Source organism: Microcaecilia unicolor, chromosome 9, assembly GCF_901765095.1.
Source record: "Microcaecilia unicolor chromosome 9, aMicUni1.1, whole genome shotgun sequence".
In the NCBI taxonomy this organism is placed as follows: Eukaryota; Metazoa; Chordata; class Amphibia; order Gymnophiona; family Siphonopidae; genus Microcaecilia; species Microcaecilia unicolor.
The window spans coordinates 36,325,927-36,344,744 of NC_044039.1; the positions used below are offsets into that span (position 1 = coordinate 36,325,927).

The window sequence follows — 18,818 nt, forward strand, 5'->3', positions numbered from 1 at the left end:
GGGGGCGTTCGGAGGCATAGCGAAGGCGGGACTTGGGCATGCCTAACACATGGGCGTCCTCGACCTATAATGGAAAAAAAAGGGCATCCCTGATGAACACTTGGACGACTTTACCTGGTCCTGTTTTTATTACAACCAAGCCACAAAAAGGTGCCCAAACTGACCAGATGACCACCGGAGAGAATCAGGGATGACCTCCCCTTACTCCCCCAGTGGTCACTAACCCCCTCCCACCCTCAAAAAAACATCTTTAAAAATATTTTGTGCCAGCCTCAAATGTCATACTCAGGTCCATCACAGCAGTCTGCAGGTCCCTGGAGCAGTTTTAGTGGGTGCAGTGCACTTCAGGCAGGCGGACCCAGGCCCACCCCCCCTACCTGTTACACTTGTGGTGGTAAATGTGAGCCCTCCAAAACCCACCACAAACCCACTGTACCCACATCTAGGTGCCCCCCTTCATCCCTAAGGGCTAATGTAGTGGTGTACAATTGTGGGGAGTGGGTTGTGTGAGGGGGGGGGTTGGGGGGCTCAGTACACAAGGTAAGGGAGCTATGCACCTGGGAGCTTTTTCTGAAGTCCACTGCAGTGCCCCCTAGGGTGCCCGGTTTGTGTCCTGGCATGTGAGGGGGACCAGGGCACTACGAATGCTGGCTCTTCCCACGACCAAATGGCTTGGATTTAGTCGTTTCTCAGATGGGTGTCCTCGGTTTCCATTATTGCCGAAAACCGGGGATGACCATCTCTAAGGTTGACCTAAATGTTGAGATTTGGGTGTCCCCGACTGTATTATCAAAACGAAAGATGGACGCCCATCTTGTTTCGATAATACGGGTTTCCCTGCCCCTTCGCAGGGACGTCCTGCGAGGATGTCCTCAGGAAAACTTGGGTGCCCCATTCGATTATGCCCCTCTATGCCATACTTTGTATTGTTGTTTGAATATTTTTATTGCTGCAATTGTCTATTGCTTATGTTTGATTTATTCTTACTGTACACCGCCTTGAATGAATTCTTTTCAAAAAGGTGGTAAATAAATCCTAATAAATAAATAACTTAATAGAAGTATTTTGAATAAGTGCAAATGACACAGATCTTTTTGCCATATCCATTTATATAGTGAATTGCAGCACTCCTCTGAGCGTGCTACTCTACATGGACACACCAACTAGCACCAGGCTTAATTTTAGGCATGATCTAAGCTTTATAAAAAAATGTACAAAATTACCTGAGAGCTTGCACACATAACTGTGTTTTAACCAGTTTCCCAAACTTTTAAATAAGTTCCAGCTTTTGAATGTGCACCAGAAACATTTTAAATCTTTGAGAACTGCTGAAGTTAAATTTTCTTCCTATCTCATGGAAGGTCATAGCTCTGTTCCTTTTATTCCCTTATCCAACACCCATATTCTCTAGGCCAATGAATGCAAGAATTCTGAATTTTAAACTTTGGGTTGTACAATAAGAGCTTGATGGGGAAAGCTGTTTCTGCCTTGATCAGAAAAGGGTGTGTGACAGAGTAACATGTGCGCCCATGTTAAAATGGACTGGGTTCTCCTAGTAGCTTAACCTTGGAAATTGCCTATTGCAGTGATTCTCAAACCTGGTCCTGGAGGCACCCCAGCCAGTCAGGTTTTCAGGATACCCACAATGAACATTCATGAGAGAGACTTGCATGTACTGCTTCCACTGCATGCAAATCTATCTAATGAATGTTTACTGAAAACCTGACTGGCTGGGGCGCCTCCAGGACCAGGTTTGGGAACCAGGGGCCTATTGGTTAGAGAAACAGGCTGAGAACCAAGGAAGTCAGAGTTCAAAGCCAGTTTCTTTTAACCTTGGGCAAGTCACTCAATTCTTCATTGTCTCAAGCACAACTTGTAACTCTACTTGAGCTCCTATTTGGAAAACACAACTAATTAAATCTAAAATCCATATCCTTTACCTCAGCAGTAGACCCCTTGGCGTGGAGTCAGAAGTCTTCAGGATCAAAATTCTGAGATCCCAGTTGGAGAAATGGGCCGTGAAACCAGACTGTTGTCTAATTCCTGTAGAAAATGGAGCTTTTAGCATCCTTTATATTATTAAAGAAAAAAAAAAGTGTCCACACAGTAAGAACTGGCAAAATTTCAGCAATGAAAAGATACTGCAGTCATCTGTCCAACATAATGCAGTCAAGCACCTTGGTACAGAATCATTGCCTGAAACTGTAAAATCTTTGGTCTTTTCATGTTTCGTATTGCTGTGTTTTAAAAACTTTTCTTTGTAACATAGTAGATGACGGCAGAAAAAGACCTACACGGTTCATCCAGTCTGCCCAAGATAAACTCATATGTGTATACCTTACCTTGATTTGTACCTGTCTTTTTCAGGGCACAGACCGTATAAGTCTGCCCAGCAGTATTCCCCGCCTCCCAACCACCAGTCCCGTCTCCCATCGCCGGCTCTGGCACAGACCGTATAAGTCTACCCTCCACTATCCACACCTCCCAATCACCAACCCCTCTTCCCCCCACCTGCTCTGCCGCCCAATTTTAGCTAAGGTTCTGAGGATCCATTCCTTCTGCACAGGATTCCTTTATGCATATCCCACGCATGTCTCTAATCCCCAGCTTCCTCTAGGTCTCTGTCTACTCTCCACAGCTATTTCTATGTTCTTGCTGTTCTGCTATCTCCAATTCTTTTTCCTTCTTTCTCTATTTTTTGATTTCTTTTATTCTCCATTTTTCAGGTCTCCTTTTAAGAACATAAGAATTACCATACTAGGTCAGACCGATGGTCCATCTAGCCCCAGTATCCTGCTTCCAACAGAGGCCAACCCAGGACACAAATACCTGGCAGAATCCCCCAAAATATCAAGAATGTATGCTACCTACCAAAGGGATAAGCAGTGGCTTTCCCTGGGTCCACCTTAATAACGTTTTATAGACTTTACCTCTAGGAATTTATCCAAACCTTTTTAAAACTTAACTACATTTAGGGGCCCTTTTACTAAGCCGCATAAAAGTCTACACACGCCAAAATGGAGTTACTGCCTGGCTCTTACAGTAATTTCATTTTTGCTGGGTGTACGAAAAAATAATTTTTATTTTCGGCCGCGCGTATTGGGCGTGCGCCAAGTGGCATTTGATGCATATAAGTTATTACCACCCGGTTACCTACCGTGTGAGAGTTTACCACTAGGTCAATGGCTGGCGGTAAGGTCTTAGACCCAAAATGGACTTGCCGCAATTTTCATTTTGCCGCACGTCCATTTTCAGAAAAAAGTTTAAAAAGGCATTTTTTTTTCACAGGTGCGCTGGGAAATGATTCTGCGTGCGCCCAAAACACGCTTCTATACGACCGCAGGCCATTTTTCAGCTCGCCTTTGTAAAAGGGGCCCCTAATTGCTTTTACCAGATCGTCTGGCAACGATTTCCAAAGCTTAACTATGTGTTCAGTGAAAAAAAAATATTTTTTTTCCTACTTGTTTTAACAGTATTGCCATGTAACTTCATGGCATGTCCCCTAGTTTTTGTATTTTTTTTACAAGAGCAAACAATTGGTTCATGTTTACCCATTCCACTCCGCTCAGGATTCTGTAGGCCTCTGTCACATCCCCCCTCGGCCATCTCTTTTCCGAGCTGAAGAGCCCTAACATCTTTAGCCTTTGCTATTATGAGGGTCGTACGGTGCTTTCATTCTGAGATGCAGCAGCCACAGTAGCACACAATAATTCAAGGTGAGGTCACATCATGGAGCAATACAAAGGCATTATAATATTTCTATTCCTTTCATAATAATTCTTAACTTTCTATTTGCTTTTCTATCTGGTTCTCTCTTCCGCCACCCTTCCCCTCCCCCATTCTTTCTTTATTTTCCTGTTTTAAGATACTGTACTTGGGGAAATTGGTTATTATTTTTTGGCTTAATGCACATGTGATGTAAAAATGGACTCTATTAAAACACTTCTAATACAGACATGAAGACCAAGCATCTTGCCCCATCCTTGGCCACCTTTAAATCTAGACTGAAAGCCCACCTCTTTAACATTGCTTTTGACTCGTAACCACTTGTAACCACTCACCTCCACCTACCCTCCTCTCTTTCTTCCCGTTCACATTAATTGATTTGATTTGCTTATTTTATTTCTTGTCTATTAGATTGTAAGCTCTTTGAGCAGGGACTGTCTTTCTTCTATGTTTGTGCAGCGCTGCGTATGCCTTGTAGCGCTATAGAAATGCTAAATAGTAGTAGTAGTGTTCACAAATTAACATTTACCCAACTAATTATTTTTTTAAAAATGAGAAAACATTTGGAGTTTTATATGTGGGCTTGGTATACAGGTAATGAGTCTTTGAAGATATAATGCTAACTTCTCTGTAGCCAGATACGTTAATAAGTCCACGTTATTAATTCAGGATGCCTCTCTGTGTTTTAAATTGTAAGTGGCAGACACGTGGCCTAATTTAAATCATTTGCTGTTTGCTGTTACACCCAGAGGGAGTAATCTAAACATATTGCTTAGGAAAAGGTTCAGGCTTCAGGCTGGCCTGTCACCTAAACCTCTCAGCTAACTTTAGTCCAGTCAGGAAGACCAAAATCTCATTGTCAAAGAGGACAGAGGCAAGGTGGGGCAGATCCAGCCTTAAAACAAAGGCATTCTAGAGACATGAATAGAAAAACAGCTGTAAAGTACTGCATTAACCAGCAGTTATTCTGAACATTTTCCTCAGTATCCTGATATCCCAGGTTCTTATGTATCTTCCTTTCTTTCTAGGGCTTTTGGGAGGCTCACAACATCCTGGTGAAGACATATGGACCTACATGTGGGTAAGAGCATGGCCATAGCTTGGGGGGAGTGATGGGGGCAACAAGCTGCCTGTACCTCCCTCCCTTTTCAGGATCCGGCACCAGTCTGTCCCACGAATTTAGACACATTCCCAGTTTGCATGTTCAATTTAATAGAATAATAAGCCAATTAGTGCCAATAACTGTCTTTTTAACAAGCAATTTATTGCCACTAATTAGATTTAATTGGGACGTAGCCGCATCTCAAGAAAGATATAGTGGAATTGGAAAAGGTGCAGCGAAGGGCGACTAAATTGATAGCGGGGATGGGACGACTTCCCTATGAAGAAAGACTAAGGAGGCTAGGGCTTTTCAGCTTGGAGAAGAGACGGCTGAGGGGAGACATGATAGAGGTATATAAAATAATGAGTGGAGTGGAACAGGTGGATGTGAAGCGTCTGTTCATGCTTTCCAAAAATAGTAGGACTAGGGGGCAAGCGATGAAACTACAGTGTAGTAAATTTAAAACAGATCGGAGAAACCTTTTCTTCACCCAACGCGTAATTAAACTCTGGAATTCGTTGCCGGAGAACATGGTGAAGGTGGTTAGCTTGGCAGAGTTTAAAAAGGGGTTAGACAGTTTCCTAAAGGACAAGTCCATAAACCGCTACTAAATGGACTTGGGGAAAAATCCATAATTCTAGGAATAACATGTATAGAATGTTTGTACGTTTGGGAAGCTTGCCAGGTGCCCTTGGCCTGGATTGGCCGCTATCGTGGACAGGATGCTGGGCTCGATGGACCCTTGGTCTTTTCCCAGTGTGGCATTACTTATGTACTTACGTACTTATGTACTTAAATTAGGCGTGGGATTCATGCCTAAAATGTATATGCTGCCTGAAAAAGGGGGCATGGAAATGGGAGGGTCATGGTAGTTTATTAAAAATTTTTTTAACTTAATTTGATTTTTGTTACATCCTGATTTATATTTCAATACTACTTAAGGGCCCTTTTACTAAGCCGCGTAAGAGTCTACGTGCGCCCAACACATGCCAAAATGGAGTTACCGCCTGGCTATCGCATGTCTCTTGCAGTAATTTCAGTTTTGGCGTGCGTCCGATACGTGCCTCTGAAAAATAATTTTTATTTTCGGATGTGTGTATCGGACGTGCACCAAATGGCATTTGACACGCGTAGGTCATTACTGCCTGGTTACCGCGTTTACCGCTAGGTCAGTAACTGGCGATAAGGTTTCAGACCCAAAATGAACGCGCACCAATTTTGATTTTTCCGCACGCCCATTTTTGGTCAAAATTTTTAAACGGCCTTTTTTACAGGTGCACTGAAAAATGATTTTGCGTGCGCCCAAAACATGCACCTACACTACTGCAGCCCATTTTTCAGCGCACCTTAGTAAAAGGATCCCTTATTTTGTTACCTTGCCTTGAATTCCATTTGGAAGATTTGGCAGGTTATAAGACCCTTGATAACATAGCAGATAACATAACTAGTTTTTTTTTGTCTGTATCTTTATTAATTTGTGATTTTCTTCTTCTTTTCTGTTCAGTTCAGATGCTTCTGAGTTTAGCCCTTGTGCTGCCCTTGGTCTGGGGTCCCAGGGTAGTTCCTCAACATCTGTTCCGTACTTTATCCCTGCACTAGCTTTCCGCTGAAGTGTACAGTACCTGATAAAGAAGCCCACTTCCACAAGGGAAACTTTATGCCAGGCTTATGCTCTAATTCATGTTGAAATCTTTACAGCAAATCATTTTATAATGGTTAATTCATGACTGGCTAGGATCTTGGCTGACTTGTCGTGTATGGTGTCAGAATCTGGCATACATTATGCTGCGTGTGCACTTTTATCTCATAGTAAAGTTTGAAATGAAAGACTCAATGCTAAATCATGGTTTGCCCCAGATAGCCTCCTCTTGGGGGATGGACCTGGTTAACTGGTTTTAATTAGCATTCAGAGTGTATTTTCAAAGCTTACTATGATGAAAAAACCCAGTCATGGCACACTTTTACTTTCCAGCCATAGGTGTAGTTTGGAGTGTTCATGGGGAGCAATCCACAGCCTGTCCCAGTGGCCTAGGCAGAAAGTTTTTAACAGGGGGTTTGTCCCCGTCCCCTTCCCCGCAGACTCCCAAGCCCCCTGGTGCCTTAAAATCTCCTGCTCTGCTCCAGTATTCGCCCGGGCAGCAGCATTCATAGGCTGCCTGCGGCCTGAACTGGGGCTCTCTCTTAGAACTGTCCCACCCTTCACAAAACAAGAAATTGCATCAGAAGGGGCAAGACAGTTCACAGAGAGAGGCCCGGTGAAGGCTGCAAGCAGCCTATGGGTAACAAGTAACATAACATAGTAACATAGTAGATGACGGCAGAGAAAGACCTGCACAGTCCATCCAGTCTGCCCAACAAGATAAATTCATATGTGCTACTTTATGTGTATACCTGACCTTGATTTGTATCTGCCATTTTTAGGGCACAGACCATAGAAGTCTGCCCACCACTAGCCCCGCCTCCCAACCACTAGCCCTGCCTCCCACCACCAGCTCTGCCACCCAATCTCCACTAAGCTTCTGAGGATGCATTCCTTCTGAACAGGATTCCTTTATGTTTAACCCACGCATTTTTGAATTCCGTTACCGTTTTCATCTCCACCCCTTCCCGCAGGAGGGCATTCGAAGTATCCACCACTCTCTCCGTGAAAAAATACTTCCTGACATTTTTCTTGAGTCTGCCCCCCTTCAATCTCATTTCATGTCCTATAGTTCTACTGCCTTCCCATCTACGGAAAAGGTTCGTTTGCGGATTAATACCTTTCAAATATTTGAACGTCTGTATCATATCACCCCTGTTTCTTCTTTCCTCCAGGGTATACATGTTCAGGTCAGCAAGTTTCTCCTCATACATCTTGTAACGCAAATCCCATACCATCCTTGTAGCTTTTCTTTGCACCACTTCAATTCTTTTTACATCCTTAGCAAGATACGGCCTCCAAAACTGAACACAATACTCCAGGTGGGGCCTCGCCAATGACTTAAACAGGGGCATTAAAACCTCCTTTCTTCTGCTGTCACACCTCTCTATACAGCCTAGCAACCTTCTAGCTATGGCCACCGCCTTGTCACACTGTTTCGTCGCCTTCAGATCCTCCGATACTATCATCCCAAGATCCCTCTCCCCGTTTGTACATATCAGACTCACACCGCCTATCACATACATCTCCAGTGGATTTCTACTCCCTAAGTGCATCACTTTGCATTTCTTCGCATTGAATTTTAATTGCCAAACCTTAGACCAGTGATGGCGAACCTATGGTACCGTCACCTCAGCCAGTTCCAGCCCCCCCTGCCCCGCCCTCTGAGCACCAGGGCCCACCTCCAAAATTTTAAAAGTCATACCTGGTCGGAGTTAAGGCAGCGTCGGTGGCAGCAGCAGCAGTGAAAAGCATGCTGACTTGGCGCGCCTTCAGCCTTCCCTTCTGTCTCTCAAGCTCTGGTCCCGCCCTCATTTCCTGTTTTCCGCAAGGGCGGGACCACAGAGCTTGAGAGACAGGGGAAGGCTGAAGGCGCGCCGAGTCAGCACGCTTTTCACTGCTGCTGCTGCCGCAGACGCCGCCTTAACCACGACCAGGTATGACTTTTAAATTTCGGAGGGGGGCCCTGGTACTCAGACGGAGGGAGGGCGGGCTGCTCAGGAAAAGCTTTTGTCTTTGACGCCATTGGAACTGGAAGGGAGAGGGGAGGGGGGATCCTGGCCCTGGAACTGGGAGGGAGAGGGGACCCTGTGGAACTCAGAGGGAGTGGGGATCCTGTTGAACTGGGATGGAGGGGGACCCTGGAACTCGGGGGGGGGGGAGGTGGAAGGGGGAGAGGGAGGGGGATGAGGGAGAGGGGGACGAGGGGGAGGGGGGACGAGAGGGAGGGGGGAGGGGGAATGGCACTTTGCGATAAATTTTGGGTTGCTGTTTGGGCACTCGGTCTCTGAAAGGTTTGCCATCACCTCCTTAGACCATTCTTCTAGCTTCTGCAGATCCTTTTTCATGTTTTCCACTCCCTCCCGGGTGTCCACTCTGTTACAAATCTTAGTATCATCCGCAAAAAGGCAAACTTTACCTTCTAACCCTTCGGCAATGTCACTCACAAATATATTGAACAAAATCGGCCCTAGCACCGATCCCTGAGGCACTCCACTACTCACCTTTGCCTCATCCGAGTGAATTCCATTAACCACCACCTTCTGGCGTCTGTCCATCAACCAGTTCCTAATCCAGTTCACCACGTCAGGTCCTATCTTCAGCCTGTCAAGTTTATTCAAGAGCCTCCTGTGGAGAACCTTGTCAAAAACTTTGCTGAAATCTAAGTAGATTACGTCTATAGCACGTCCATGATTCAGTTCTCCGGTCACCCAGTCAAAGAATTCAATGAGATTTGTTTGGCACGATTTACCTTTGGTAAAACCATGTTGTCTCGGATCTTGCAACTTATTGGCTTCCAGGAAATTTACTATCCTTTTCTTCAGCATCGCTTCCATTACTTTTCCAATAATCAAAGTAAGGCTTGCCGGCCTGTAGTTTCCAGCTTCTTCCCTATCACCACTTTTGTGAAGAGGGACCACATCCGCTGTTTTCCAATCCCACGATTTATTAAACAAATCGTTATGAGGACCTGCCAGAACCTCTCTGAGCTCCCTCAATATCCTGGGGTGGATCCCGTCCGGTCCCACGGCTTTGTCCACCTTTAGATTTTCAAGTTGTTCATACACACTCTCTTCCGTCAACGGTGCTATATCCACTCCATTCTCATATGTACTTTTGCCAGTCAATCATGGTCCTTCTCCAGGATTTTCTTCTGTGTTGCTGCTGCTGCCCGGGTGAAAACTAGAGGGAGATTATTTTTAAGGCACAGGTGTGGGGGGGGGGGGGGGGGGGGGGACGCGGGAATTTGACAGGGGTTGTGTATCCAAAACACGCACCTGGAATAAATATGTCACTGCCCTCCCCCAAATGTTGCAGGTATTAAAAGCTAATTTAGCACCTGCCCCCCCACCTCTGATATGAATTCTTTACCCTTTGCAGCCCACCCCCCACCCCACCCAAGTAGGCAGACAAATTATACCTATGCTTCCAGCATTATTCATGGGCCTTCCTGGGCTCCTTGGGATCAGAAAAGAAGGGAAGTAGGGTTGCCATAGTTTCTTGTGCTTAAGGAGAGAGGCACACCTTTTCACGGCACTTAATGTTATATACCAAGAAGCTTAAATCAAATAAACACAAATGTTATATTATTTCCTATAATAGGAATCTTTAAGTTGGGTAAAGGACTATTTCTACTGGTCCATCCTAATTATCATACTGGTTTTGAAAAGTGGGATATAAATCCCAATAAAATTCAGCTGCTTACCAGAAAATTAATTTTATGTACGACTTTCCAGACAGAGTGGACCAGACTGATGTTTCAGGCAAAACTAGGCCAAGAATTCCTTTCACAGTTTTGAAATAGAGTTTGTTGCTCAAGGATTTCATTTCCTGCAGCTTCAGACAAAAAGAAAACAACTCTGCAGAAAAACGTTTTGTAAATAAATAAATAATTGTCACAAAGCATTAAAGAATGGTCAAACGTCCTAAATATAATTTTTGGTCAAATGCATTTTTCTTGCTTCTTTTTCCCAAAGCTTAAATCTTGCCCTCTACCATAGCACTTTTCATGGCGTCCCCTGTTGTGAAAGGGAAGATGATAAGATCATATACAATAGCACAGGAGGAGCTGAGTGTTCTTGAAGGAGTGACCTAGTTTTAAAGTATAAAGTTGGGACGTATTCCGCTTAACCAAGACAATCCTAGGCAGAGTTCAATAAGAAGATGGCGTACGTATTTAATAAGAAGATGGAGTACATAAGGGGGCCCTTTTACTAACAGCGTAGGCACCTACTTGCACCCAACATGCATCGATTTGCAATTACCGCATGGCCTGGGCAGTAATTTCATTTTTTACACGCGTCCAGTATGCGCGCTGGAAAATAATTTTTACTTTCCGGCGCGTTGCTAACCGGGGAAATATTGGTTGTAATGGCCCTGCATTGAGATGATGTATGTGGATTATGTGTTGTTTTGTTTTGTTTGTGTGCATGTATAGATTTTAGAATTGTTTGTGATATCTCCACCTTAGAAGGCTATTGATAGATATAAGTTGTTAAATAAATAACCCATAACCTGAAAACCCCGACTAGCTGGGTGTGCCTCAAGGACTGGGTTGAAAACTCCTGGTTTAGATGGAAAATGTTTTGCCTTTTTGCAGATGACACAGATTGCCAACGAAGTGGACACTGCAGAGGGAGTAGAAAACCTGAGGAGTTCTCCAAAAATTGAAAGAATAGTCTAAGGTCTGGCAGTTAAACTTTAACGCAAAGAAGTGCAAAGTAATGCACGTGGAGTGCAGAAATCCAAAGGAGGTGCACAAGAAAAGAGACAAAAGACTGATAAGCACTTTTTAGGAGAGGGACCTTGGGGTAATAACTGTCTGAGGATCTCAAGGTGGCAAAACGTGGGACAAGGTGGTGGCCAAGATCAGAAAGATGCTAGGTTGCATAGAGAGAGGTATAACCAGCAGAATAAAGGAGGTTTTGATGCCCCTGTAGAAGTCGTTGGTGAGGCCCTTCTTGAAATATTGTATTCGGTTTTGAAGGCCATATCTCTCTTAGGATGTTAAAAGATTTGAAGCAGGTCAGAGAAAAGCGACAAAAGTGGTATGGGGTTTCTGCCACAAGACGTATGAGAAGAGACTGAAAGACCTTAATATGTATACCCAAGAGAAAAGGAGGGATAGAAGAGAGATGACAAAGGTATTCATATATGATCAAAACTTTTTCCAGAGATGGAAAGGCGGTAAAACTAGAGGACATGAATTAAGATTGTGGAGTGGTAGACTCAGGAGTAACATCAGGAAATACTTTTTCACAGAGAGGATGGTTGATGCCTGGAATACCCTACCAGTGGAGGTGGTGGAGACAAAAACAGTGACGGAATTCAAAAAGCCATGAGATAAACACAGAGAATCCCTTAATAAAAAAGAGGATGGTATCAAAACAAAACTTAAATAACCTCATGGATGTTGGTGGGCTTTGATGGCAACTCCAGCTATGGGAAACTAAGGCCAGTGCTGGGCAGACTTCCAAGGTCTGTGTCCCATATGTGGCAAGATCAGAATGGGCTGGAGTGGGTTTAGGCAGCAACTCAAAGTAGTTGGGATGTAAACACAGGGCTGAGTGGGCTGTGTCCCGAAAGTGGCAAAGAAAGATCAGGACCCATTGTATACCACATTCATTGTTGGTTTAATATTGAATTGATAATGAATGTGACCTTGTAGGTCTTTATCTGCTGTCATCTACTATGTTACCATCTGGTTGTGTAGGTGGTTAGTGTGCTGAAAATCACCACCAACTGGCTAAGTGTGCACTCCGCCCTAACTCTGCTCCCAAACCATTCATAAACTAGCTGCTTTCGGCATAGGCAGTAAGAGGGGATATTCAGCTGCACTGTCCGGTTAATTGCTGTTCAATATCCCCAGATAGCCCAACACAAGTGATTTAAACAGCCAGGAGCTTGTCCTGGCCATTTAAATTGCTTTCAATATCGACTCCCTGTGTTAATATGGAAGTACAAATTCTTTATTAGTTTTCAATATTTTTTTGAAATTGTACATTAGGACTTTTTTTTTCTTTTGATTCTATTTGTATTCACAACCTGCCTGGGAGTTGATCAGGATTAACTGGAATCATTTATATCTGTCAGCTCTTTATTAAAATGCATCTCAGCTACTTCAACCTTTAGGACAACCTTTCTGTCAGAATATTTGACTTCCCCATTTTGCCAGTATCATTTGAAGATCCCTCAGTCTAAACCAGGGTTCTCAGTCATTGGGACACACCTAGCCAGTCAGGTTTCCAGGATACCCACAATGAATATGTATGAGATAAGTTTGAATTCATTACTTCCCAGGGGCGTAGTCAGACTTCCCTGGAAGGGGGGGTCCAAAGCCCGAGGGGAGGGGGCACATTTAGCCCTCCCCCCAGCGCCGCCCCCCCCCCGCCGCCATTGCCGCCCCCCCACATCTTTTCTGACCCACCTCCCGCCGCGAACCCTCCCCGCCGCCGACTACCTTCACTTTTGCTGGTGGGGGACCCCACTCCCCGCCAGCCGACGTCCTCTCTGTCCTGCTCCTGCTCTTGTTGCATGCATTGCTGACGTCCTGCACGTTGTACGTGCAGGACGTCAGAGTCAGAGAACAGAGTTCTGATGTCAGACTCAGAGAACAGAGTTCTGTTCTCTGAGTCTGACGTCGCACATACAACGTGCAAGACGTCAGCAATGCATGCAACAGCAGGAGCAGGATGGAGAGGACGTCGGCTGGCGGGGAGTGGGGTCCCCCACCAGCAAAAGTGAAGGTAGGCAGTGGCGGGGGCGGGTTCGCCGGGAGGGGGGTCCTGGCTGGAATCTACAGGGGCCCAGGCCCCCTCAGGCCCCACGTAGCTACGCCACTGTTACTTCCATTGTATGCAAATCTACCTCATGTATATTCATTGTGGGTATCCTGAAAACCTGACTGGCTAGGTGTGTCCCAAGGACTGGGTTGAGAACCCCTGGTCTAAACCATATACTCCAGAACAACTGTCAGCTTTCCAATGAACTAGATTTAAAGCTGCACTATTCCCTTTCTAAGGGCTCCTGTTACCAAGCAGCGGTAAGCAGTAGCGCATGCTCACCACAAAAGGGTTTACAATGAGGCATACTCGAGCATCCTGCCATAAGTTCCAGGCAAGGGCAGACTGACAGTGGTTGGGACCCCCAGGCGGTAAAGGTCATTGAGCCTCCCCCGGTCACTGCCTGCTGCACCACCGCACACCACAGCCCCCCCCCCCCCTCCCACTCACTACAGATCCCTGAATCAAAGTGAGCTGTCCCCGGTCCTACCTTGAAGGGCCTTGGTGGTCTAGTGGCTTCTTCGAGGGTAGGAAAGAACCCCACTCTTTCTTGCCCACTGTCACTACTGAGCCTGGTGCTGCCATGTTTTCAAAATGGCTGCTGAAAAGCAGTCTCAGCAGCCATTTTTAAAACATTAGTTGCACACTGTCAAGAAAAAGGACATACCTTTGACTCTTTGAGATGTTTTGCGATTGATCAGATTCCATATAATACTCGAGGTGGGGATAGAAATAAGATCCTTATTAGAAAAGAACAGAAGTGGATTTATATTTTACAGTCTTTAGAACCAAGAGGGTTGAATTCACAAATAGAATGGTCTGCATTTTTTTAAGAGGCCCTATGCTGCTATCTGAGGGCATGCTAAGTCCACTTTTTATTGCTGCTTTGTAAAGGTTAGTGCCATCAGTCGGTTCCTGTTAAGGCAGATCTCATCCTGTCAGAATAGTCTCCTCCTTCCCAAAAATATTGCTCACTTTCTAAAAAACAAACAACCAACCAAAGCTGCCTTCTCTGCACCATTAAATTGAGACTCTACCGTTTATCCTGCTTTCCAGTGAGTTTTTTCTGAAAATGCTGCCCTGAAGGTAGGATAATGGCGTTCCTGGCCTGATGGCACCCGGGGCGGATCGCTGATGCGCCCCCTCCCCCGCTAAATGATACCTTCCCCCCTCCGGCGAAATGACACCCCCTCCAGGTGCACGCTGCTGGGGGGGGGGGGAGTGCCGCGGTGCACGCCTGCTCCGAGTTCGTTAACTTCGCTTGTTCGCTGCAGCTCCCTCTGCCCCGGAACAGGTTACTTCCTGTTCCGGGGCAGAGGGAGCTGCAGCGAACAAGCGAAGTTAGCGAACTCGGAGCAGGCGCGCGCCGTGGCACCCCCCAGCGGCGTGCACCCGGGGTGGACCGCCCCCCCCTTGGCACGCCACTGAGGTAGGATTCCAATTTCTTATCTAAAATCTAAATTTGCTACCAGAACCTCCCTGCAGCACATGTGTACCATGACATCCCGCTTTCTTAACCATTCTCTGTCTAGTTGATAAATGAGATTCACTACCTTCATACCATGCAGGTAAGATATTGAGCAATCCTTGTGCTCACCAACTAGCTAGACATCTGCTGGCACTTGGGGAAATGTTATTTAAGGTATCTGGATTTAGGTATAAGCAGGGCTTTTTTTGAAGGGGTACTTGGGGGTACTGAGTACTGGTACCTTTTCTATTGTGTTCTAAAATTGACCCATGGTCCCCAAGTTTTAATGAAAGAGCTCAGGCTCTACACACCAATTCTGCCTTGTCATAGATTCTGTGACTGGTTGCAGGGGGGCTGGCTATTGTGGGGTGGGTCCCTCAGTGATCACCCCACCCCTGAAGGGTGGCCTGGCATTTGAGTACCGGCACCTTTTTCGCTAGAAAAACACACTGGGTATAAGGAACTGCAGAGGGCACCAAATTTTCAAGGTGCTCGATACCCAGGCCAAAGAGGAGCCCACTCCCGCTTTAGGGCAATATACAAAGCCTTCCTCTGCTTCTGTGTGCATAAAGAGAGGCATGACCAGCAGAAAAAAGGAGGTGATAGTGCGTTTGTATAAGTCTCTGGTGAGGCCTCATTTGGAGTACTGCGTGCAGTTCTGGAGATCGCACCTACGGAAAGATATAAACAGGATGGAGTCGGTCCAGAGGGCGGCTACGAAATTAGTAAACGGTCTTGAATGCAAAAATTATAGGGGACAGGCTTATGAACCTCAACATGTATACACTGGAAAAGAGGAGGGAATAGAGGAGACATGATAGAAACGTTTAAGTATCTCAAGGGCATTTATGTACAGGAAGAGAGCCTTTTCCAAATGAAGGAGAGCTCTGGAATGAGGGGGCATATGACAAAGTTGAGAGGGAATAGGCTTAGGAGTAACCTAAGGAAGTATTATTTCACAGAAAGGGTGGTGGAGGCGTTGAATGGCCTCCCAGTAGAGGTGGTGGAGTCGAGGACTGTTCCAGAATTTAAAAAGGCATGGGATATGCATGTGGGATCGCTTAGGAACAGGAAGAATTAGGGGTTACAGAGGATGGGCAGACTGGATGGGTCATATCTGCCATCATGTTTCTATGTTTCTCCTTGGGATCTCTTAATCTCCCCCTGAATCTGGTCCGCTGTCTTTTCTTGCTTATGAGAGCCAAAATCTAAAATCTGGCCACAAGTCCTTTCTCTTCTGCCATTCCCTATGCTCTATGTAGGCAAGATTAATAGGGTAATAATACCTATTACCCTCTACCCTGAAATACTTATTTTGTGTGAAAATCATCTTTTTAAGAGGCTGTGTGAATATGTTAATAAAATCCATGGGCACTGTGTGTGTTTTGATAATACTCTCTATTTTTTAAATCCAGTTTTTTCTCCGTCTTTTTCTTAAGTTACTCTTTCCTATACGCTCCGAGAGCTTTCCAAGTGGACTAATACAGCAAACCACAAATCGTTGCTCAGAGATAAGCTAGAAGCTTGACAGGAATTTTGCTGGGTATCCTTTGTTGGACAATAGGAATAGAAAATGCTGGGAGACACCCTCAAAACTAAGTTTCCCCTTGCCTTCTTCCCCCAGAAAGAAAATACGTTGGAGATTCTAGATATAAGAAGGGAATTTGACCCCTGAATAAATAACCAGCAGTCTCTCTCTTGACAGCATACTGGAAGGGAAATTTTCAGTGTAATAGCTAAACCTATAAGAAGCTACTTTTTTCTCTGAAGTGACTCAGGATTGCAAGAGAATTCATGCTTCTTCATATCTCTGGAATGTGATTGAATACTGCCCCCCCCCCACCCCCCACACACAGACAGACCCCCTCTTCCCCCTAGCTTTGGTAGCAGCCCCCGCAAAAAGTCTCTCTGGGTTGGTGTCACTGCTGTAGTCACAGAGCACATAGTGTTAAAGGGCTTCTCCAGAGAGCCAAACGTGGGTGGCGGTTGTGACAAATCAATTTACCAACCTCTAATAACTAAGCAAAGCCACAGTGACCTTATGACTATTTTTAAATGAGTAAACAACGTTTTATTTTTCTTTCTGTCTTCCGTATGTTTTGTCATGCTGAAAATGATTAGTACAGAATTCTCTTGACTATTCTTCAGAGTTGTGTCTTCAGACCCCCTACCCCTTTTTGAGGAGGGGGGGGGGGGCTAAGGAACATATTCCGCAGAGGGCAATTTTCAAAAACTGCACACAGGTCTCATGGTGTGTGTACTCCTGGCCCCGTTAGAAAAATGTTTGTTTTTTCTGTGGGTATATTTAGGTCAAGGGAGTGAAAAAGCATGAGTATAGAAAATGTTCAGCCTAGGCTTACCGTTTAAGAAAATTCTCACAACAATATTCAGCTGGCGGTAGCCATTGTTTTTTATAAATAAGACCAAATAAGATCTGGCCTATATCTGGGTACTATCTTTCTATGCCATAGCCACGGCGGGGGGGGGGGGGGGGGGGGGTGGATTTGCTCTGCCAGCAGGTCTTCCTCCAGTGCTGTTCATCACCACGCTGCCTGCTCCCCTTCTCCCCCCCCCCCAATGCATGCTCGGTTCTAGTGAAATTGAGCATGCACGAGGCTTCGTACATGCTCCTCAATTTCATTAAAACTGAGCATGCACACCAGTGAAGGAAGCAGGGCAGGCAGCGTGGTGGCGAGCAGTGCTGGAAGAAGGCTTTTGCTGGCGGAGCTTGGGGACCCCTGCTAGTCCAGGTATGTGGGGTTGTGGTTGGGGTGGAGAGCAGCGTGGAGGCAGGGCAAAATGTCCCCCCCCCTACTTTGGGCTCAGACCCCCCCCCTCAAAAAAAATTTGAAGTCTGGCTATGCGCCTGCTGTCATTGAGGGGCCCTTGTACTAAAGCACAGCAAGCTCACTGCACGGCAATCCGGCAGTACCGCCGGGCTACCGCAGGACCCGGTGGTAGTACCTGCCCCCCCCCCCCCCCGTGGCGTGTCAGCTTTCTTTTGGGTTAGTGCCGCGTTAGCATGGTAGCACTTACTGCCTCCTAAATAGGTGACAGTAAAGGCTCTCCCAGGAAATGGTCGCATGGCAAGTGGCTAACTTACTGCACCGCCGTTTCCTTTTTTTTACGCATTGACTCCACCACAGGGGTCCTTTTACCGCAGCTTCGTAAAAGGACCTGTGATCGTCCAGGCGTATCAACACCCCAGACCACACCCTCCCTGTCTCAGACAGCCTGAAAATCCTCGGCGTTACATTGGACCACAACATTACACTAGAAAGCCAAGTAAAATCCACAACAAAGAAAATGTTCTACTCAATGTGGAAACTCAAACGCGCGAAACAATATTTCCCAATGGAAACATTCCGCATCCTGATACAATCGATGGTACTGAGCCATGCTGACTACTGCAATGGAATCTACGCAGGATGCAAAGAACAAATCCTAAAGAAACTTCAGACTGCACAAAACGTGGCTGCAAGACTCATCTTCGGAAAAACACGATTTGAAAGCGCAAAACCCCTTCACGAAAAACTACACTGGCTCCCAATCAAAGAACGCATTGCCTTCAAAAATCTGTACTATGATTCACAAAATCATATATGGTGAAGTACTGGATTACATGACAGACCTAATCGACCTACCAGCCAGAAACTCATCCATATCAACACGAATGTACCTAAATCTACACTACCCAAGCTGCAAAGGATTCAAATACAAATCAACTTACGCATCCAGTTTTTCCTACATCATCACACAACTATGGAACAGGAACACACTACCAAAAGACTTGAAAACCATATACGACCATCTGCACTTCAGAAAGACACTCAAGACCCTACAGGTCCAATGTAAATGCCTGATCTCTGCGACACAACAACGCTAAAGTTCGTAATGGCCATCACCGAACTCTCCCGTCGAACGATTCCTCTATGTGGTCCTCCCACATGAACCTTACCCTATCACAACTTCACCTTGTATTTGTATACACCGGAGTCTGCAACTGCTCTCCGGCACTATGTAAGCCACATTGAACCTACAAACAGGTGGGAAAATGTGGGGTACAAATGTAACAAATAAATAAATACTTGGAAGTTACTT

General features: G+C 45.6%; 1 protein-coding gene across 4 annotated transcripts in view; it reads left to right on the plus strand.

Annotated features, from left to right (window-relative positions):
* The window catches only part of TBXAS1 (thromboxane A synthase 1), a 417,384-nt gene that overhangs the window by 150,701 nt on the left and 247,865 nt on the right, over positions 1-18,818 (plus strand). For all 4 annotated transcript variants that reach the window (XM_030213914.1, XM_030213915.1, XM_030213913.1 and 1 more), the window contains one exon: positions 4,755-4,807. In XM_030213914.1, coding sequence (XP_030069774.1) covers positions 4,755-4,807 — 53 coding nt within the window. The remainder of the gene's footprint in view (positions 1-4,754; positions 4,808-18,818) is intronic.